This window comes from Nicotiana sylvestris, chromosome 3 (genome assembly GCF_000393655.2).
Source record: "Nicotiana sylvestris chromosome 3, ASM39365v2, whole genome shotgun sequence".
Classification (NCBI taxonomy): Eukaryota; Viridiplantae; Streptophyta; class Magnoliopsida; order Solanales; family Solanaceae; genus Nicotiana; species Nicotiana sylvestris.
This window is the reverse complement of record NC_091059.1, coordinates 219274684-219281444: the sequence shown is the minus strand read 5'-3', so window position 1 is coordinate 219281444 and position 6761 is coordinate 219274684. Positions and strand designations below refer to the sequence as shown.

General features: G+C 36.0%; 1 protein-coding gene across 1 annotated transcript; it reads left to right on the top strand.

The window, feature by feature from the left end:
- Nucleotides 1–2215: 2215 nt before the first annotated feature.
- LOC104212371 (exocyst complex component EXO70E2-like) lies at nucleotides 2216–4138 on the top strand. The gene has a single exon (XM_009761597.2). The coding sequence runs from the start codon at nucleotides 2216–2218 to the stop codon at nucleotides 4136–4138; it is 1923 nt and encodes a 640-aa protein (XP_009759899.1).
- Nucleotides 4139–6761: the final 2623 nt, after the last annotated feature.

The window sequence follows — 6761 nt, the reverse complement described above, 5'->3', positions numbered from 1 at the left end:
CGAGCCGTAGAGGTCGAGGTCGAGGTCGAATAGTGAAGGATATGAATAAAAGCAGTGTCATCTTGGAACTAGTGACGGGAATATTCTCTTGGATATTCTCTTTGTTGTACTTTTTAGGATTTTTAGAGAATATCCTATATAAATAGAAAGAAAGAGAGAGAGAGAGAGAGAGAGAGAGAGAGAGAGAGAGAGAGAGAGAGAGAGAGAGCAGAAAAAGGGCATGTGAGATTGAATCTAAGAAAAACTATTGTAAGAAGTTGACCATAGAGAAAAAATACAAAGTTTACCTTTCCATAGTGATTGATTTCATCGATTCTTCTTCTTTTACACTCACATGATCCAAGAAAGCATTACTCATATTCTTGGTGACTGCCACATTTCGTTGTCAGAAGGAAGAATCTTCCACATCATTTGATATTTGGGTGACTTGTTCTTCCTATTTACATTTATTGCAATTTCTCATATTTATTGCTCATTATTCATTTTTCATTTACTCCCTAATGCGTGCATTTAATGAATGAAGATACGGGTATAACATTTGATAAACGGTCTCTCCCAAATTATAATCTCGTATCTAGAACTTATTATATTTAGCTAGAATTTACCTATCATTATTCACTTAATTAGTTTAACAAAAAGGTTTAAGACTTTTTGGGTCAAACACAACCAAAAATGGTATCGGATTATAACATATACAAAATTTTAAGTTAGAGTTATTTTTGTTTATACAGTGAACTAAACAATCGCTAATATAATCAAACAAACGAGTCCAAACATGTTATTTTCTTTTTTCTTTTTCAGTAAAAGCCAATAGCTTTTGCTCTAAATTTTATATACTACTATTCCCCGTCTGTGAATTTGTTTTACTGGACATAGAGTTTAAAAAAAAATAAGGAGTTTTGAAATTTGTGGGCGTAAATACAAGAAAGGGTCCAGAATATTTGTGTGGTTATAAAGACTTTTTATTAATTAAGGATAGAATGAGAAGTTTAAGCTAAAATTATTTTCAAATTCAAAAAAGATAATTCTTTTTGGAACGAACCAAAAAGAAAATAGGTTCAACTAAAACTGGAACGAAGGAATTACTTTTTTATCCAACGTGGCAAGTGCTGACAAAAGCGAGAGCAAAATGTACACGTAGGCACCTACGTCAGTCTTGTTGGTACAACATTAACACGCCGACGTTAATTGGTCGCGGTTCGGTGGGTGGATTATGCTTCATGTCTCTCAATACTCCACCAGTCAATAGTCAAAGGCACCATATGTGCGACAGAGCACAGCCAAGAATTATAAATGTTACTAGTAGTAATTAGAAATTCTGGTTTTATTTAAACCCCAAGGAAGTTTCTTCTTCATTTTTGACCACCAACTAAAGTATTCCTGTATTTTAGTGGAAAGTACTTGGTCTAGTACTTTTCTCTTAATCCCATTCTCCTTGGAAAATCAGCACTAAATCTCAATCCTTAATACTCCACTATGTGCCCTTTTGTCCTTATTTTCTCTGGACCGTTATCTTCCAACAAAACGCGTAAATGTGTAATTTTCTTTTCAGAAACTCTATTTTTGATATTTTGTCATCTCATCCTCCCTACTTTTTGTTCTTGTCCTGACTCAAAATATCTTTGGTGAGAGGGCTCCAAGAAACAAGAACAATCTTGGCTTGAGGTTTCATATGCTTTCTTGCTTCTTCATCTAAGACTGTTTAATCCCTTTGCCCATATTTTTATGTTTAGCACTTAAACTTTGGTTTTGTCATGTTACTGTTTCAACATTTTATTTAACAGTATTTGGCTGTTGATGTCTTGATGATTGTCTAAATGTTGTTGTAATCATGTGATTTGTGGATGTTTGCCTTAGTTTCTGAGTGAATTTGATATATTTTCATGTCCATCCCCTGATACCTAGTAGTCTTTTAATGTTAGTGACCATAAAAGGGTTTAAGAGAAGTATCCAATTTTGTCCTATTTCATTAGAAGTTCTTGGGCTGTTGAGTACTTGAGGTTAATCTACGAGGTATATTCTTGATACTAGTCTTGGTTTCTGAATTTCTGACCCAATCAGAAAACATATAGAAAGAAAGGGGGTGGAGAGGCTTCTTGATTACTTATTTCATCAGAAAAAATAGAGCTTGAGGTTGGTTTCAAGATTCAGGAGAAAGATCATCAAAATTTTAGACCTTTAAGTCTAATCAACCTGCTCTAACTTTTGCCTGGAAATGGATGATAATAAATCAGTGGTCACAGTTCCTGATGGGGAACAACATATAATTGCTGCAGCTTATCACCTTGTGAAGGCGTTACAAGCCAGTACGAGCTTGAGCGTTGAAGTTAGAAGAAGTCTAGCCGATCTTGACATTCACTTGGCTGCAATGACTGGAGCAAATGAGGATGAGACCACAAGTCTCAGAGAGATTGAAGGTAGGCTCAAGTCAGCTCAGGTAAAGATCTTGACTTTGCAGTCGAATTCTTTGAAGATATGGGATGCTGGTCCTTCACAACTTCTTGAGTATCTGCAAGCTGTAGAAGAAGTTCGAACGATAACACTGAGCTTGGAAAGCATGGTGCCAAACCATAACGGAAAACAAAACAGACTCGCTAACCAAGCTCACAGTGTGTTGCAAATGGCAATGGCAAAACTGCAGGAAGAAGTTATCAACATTCTTGTACAGAATAAGCTGTGTTTTGGGCATGATCATGTGTCATTCCACTCGTGTGAAGAGTTGGTTGTGGATGAGGAGTCAATGGTTTCAACTGAAAATGATTCGGTTGTGGGAACTTCTTGCAGGGAGAGTAGTGGAGCTGAATCAGAAGAATGTACAATGGTTTTGGTCCATCCATATGTTGTTCCTCAGATCAAGTCTATTGCAAATGTAATGTTCGCTTCACATTACGATCAGGAATTCTGCCAGGTATTTATCAGATTCTGGAAAGATGCATTACATGAATACTTAAGGCTTTTCTGTATGCAACAAACCAGCATTGAAGATGTGCTGAGAATGGATTGGGCTTGCTTGAATTGCAGAATCAAGAAGTGGCGCCAGGCAACGAAGAACGTCATTGAATTCTATCTCCCTAGTGAGAAAAACCTCTTTGATCAACTTCTAGGTGAGTTTGGATCTGTTAGCTCAACCAGTTTCATTGAAGCTTCAAAGGATGCAATTTTGTGTCTTTTGAATTTCGGCCAAGCTGTAGCTATTGGCCCCCTTAGACCTGAACGCCTTTTTTGTTTACTTGATATGTATGAGCTTCTAAGAGATCTTTGTCAAGACGTGGATGCTTTGTTTTGTGAAACTCATGGTAATTTCATTAACATAGAATACCATGAACTCCTGAAAAATCTTGGAGATTCTGCAAAAGCAATCTTTCTGGAGTTGGGGAATCACATTGCTTCAAACACTTCAACAACTCCCTTCTACGGAGGAGGTGTTCATCCTCTTACCAAGTACGTTATCAATTATTTCATGCTTCTTTCAGAATATTGTGCTACCCTGAGGTTCCTTCTCGAGGACAGAGAGGTACAGAATTTGGAAGGTGTTGTTGATTCTATGGCCAGGCTCGACGTTTCTTCTGAATTCTCATGTCCATTGGCTCTTCACTTGCAGTCAGTAGCATCCATGCTTGAATCCAACCTTGACAAAAGGTCCAATTTATATAAAGATGGTTCTTTAAAGCACATATTTCTGATGAACAACATCCATTACATGGTTCAGAAAATCAAGAACTCCAAAATTAGAACTTGTTTTGGTGATGAATGGATAAAAACACGTATTGTAAAATACGTGCAGCACGAAAAAAGCTACGAGAGAATAACATGGAGTCCTATCTTATCTCTGATTACCGGTTATGAGAAGTCGGGAAAGACTGTTCTCAAGGAGAGGTGCAGAAATTTCAGTATTGCTTTTGAGGAAGTGTACAAAAATCAGACAGGATGGACTATCCCAGATATTGAGCTTAGAGAAGAACTGAGAATTTCAACCGCGTTAAAGGTTGTTCATGCCTACCGGCCATTTATTGGACAGGTGAAGAAATCTGTAAGTGACAAGCACATCAAGTATACTGAAGATGAGTTGGAGAATTTTCTTCTGGATTTTTTTCAAGGCTCAACAAAGTCACTGAATCATCATCAATGGAGGAGGTGAAAGTTGAATAATGGTTGAAGTGTATGCTCTTTTTTCATGCATTCAGCCATCCATTTCCATATCTTGTTGTAATTTATCAACAGTAATGTATAGCTGCCTATACTTCTGGAGTTCAATATAAGTAGTATTTTGAATTTATGGTATAATAGTTTGTGCGTGCATTTTAAATTTTAATTTGATGGTTTCAAGAAAAATAGGTGGTCCAATTCATTAAGTTCTTCCCTTGGTACTGGTATATTGTGTTCTTGTAGATGATAGATTAACATACCAGTTTTTGTGAATGACATTAGCATTGTTACTCTTTCTGTCCCAATATATTTATCTAGTTTAACAGTCCACCATGAAAAAAGATTCTACTAATTATTATTCAGTGTGAATTAGTGTATCATCGGTGAACTACCCCTCAATCCTAGTTGGATCGCACTATTTGGTTCTATTTGTCCCAAATTCAACAGATGAATTTACAACAACAACGATCCAGTAAAATCCCACTAATGAGATCTGGGGAGACATTACCCCGAGGAGTAAAGAGGCTATTTCCGAAAGACGCTCTAATTTAGGAAAAATTACCATATAACCGCTCTCAAAATAATATCCGAATATATATGTATTTCTCTATGTTATATATAAAAAATATACAAAATATATATAGTTTTGCAGCTATCAGATATAAATAGTTTCGGACACGGGCTAAAATTGATATGTGCCCATGAATTTACACTGATCGTCAACCTATCGCTGTTCTTCACTTTTATCCGAGCTTGAAACCAACTATGGAAAACTCACATAGGTGATATTTTCATCTGCTTTAATATACTACTCCCTCTGTTTCATAGTAGATGAGCTACTTTTCTTTTTAGTTTGTTCCAAAACAAATGATACATTTTTAAATTTGGAAATAATTCAACTTTAAACTCCTCATTTTACTCATTTACCCTTAATGAGAAGCTTTTATAGTTATACAAATATCATGGCCCCACAAACCTTTTACCCTTAATCTTTTAAGACTATAAATTTCAAAAGTATTTTTTTTTCTTAAACTCCGTATCGAGTTAAACTACTTCATCTAACGGAGGGAGTAATACGTTTTAAAGACCACTGACCTTTCAACTAAGATGTAGCTGCTAGCGGAATGAATTGTTAGATGTCATTTCTTCTGGAATCGACCTAGCAATGCTGATGATAGTGGTCACTTCGAGCCATAAAGATTGGAAAATGGAAGATAAATTTTAGGTATTAAATTCTGAAGACAAGCCTAACAGAACAGGAGTCCAAAACATTTTTGACGTTTTTTTTTTGACAAAAATCACTTTTATACTGCTTAAAAAAAGTTACATAAATGAGTAAAACGCAGTACTATACTGCGAACTACGTTAACGGAAATTACTCTGTTAAAGTAAAATGCAGTACCATACTGCGTTTTATTTTTTTTTATTTTTTTTAAGATGTTCGCAGTATTATACTGCGTTTTACTCTAGTTTTTGGCCCACCAATAATGAACTGACATAACAATAATTCAATACATAAAACGTAGTATTGTACTGCGTTTTACATTCGGACTTGCCTTATTTAAAAGCTTTTCAATTTTATGAAAATTCATTCAATCTTCAAACTTACGTTCATACTTCTCTCTTCTTCTTATCAATCATTTTTTTACAATGTCTGAAGTGGCAACAATAAGGGTTTCACTATATTGGGGGGGGGGGGGGGTGAGGTTGTGTTGGAGAATAACTCTATGAGGTATAGCTCACCTCCACAATGTCATGTTAAATTGCCGCTTACTATGGAGTACGATAAATTGGTGTCATTGCTACGTAAAAAAATGAATGAGAGGTGGCGTTCGGTTAACCTTAAAATAACCGGTAGATTTCCGTATTTAGTGACTCCGCAGGGGTTTGCTTATTATTCTGAGTTTAACATCGAAGATGATGAAACTCTTATAGATTTTTTGCGGATTCCGAATGAATACAAGGAATTTATTGTAATAAAATTATTGAAATGTACGTCAAGGTGGAAAACTTTCTCAATAATGAGGGCGTGCATAGTAGGGATAACCCCTAGTCATCGGGTGGTTATTCTGGAGCAGTTTTTGCCGGACAGATTGCTGATGAAAGAGCTTGCCTTGATTTAAACTTGTCACCACCAGCGAATGAGCAGCCGCAAAATAATTTTTCGACTTTATATAATCAACAAGACGACTGGTAAACTTCAATTCTGTGGGTGCTTTAGCGATGTTTATTTTATGTTTTAATTGGATTTGTATTAACACTCATATTTTTCATAGGGAGTACCATCCGGATACGGATTTTACAAGTTATGACCCCGCCCATAGTTGGAATATGTGTAGTTCTGGAGTATTGGACCACGATGGTCCATCCGGGAGTCATCACCAACAAACAAATATCCATCATGAAATGTCAAGACAGTACGACTTGTAAGTAAAGTGATATAGCTATATCTAAAGTATTTATCTAGTTGGGTATATTATCATTTTGTTATTTTTGTGCAGTGAAAACGAGATTCTTGAAGCTCCTAACCTCACACAGTTGCCCATAGACGACGTATTTACTCGTGATTTGGCAGATGCGCAGAGTCAGAAAGATGATAGTGATTATGACAACAA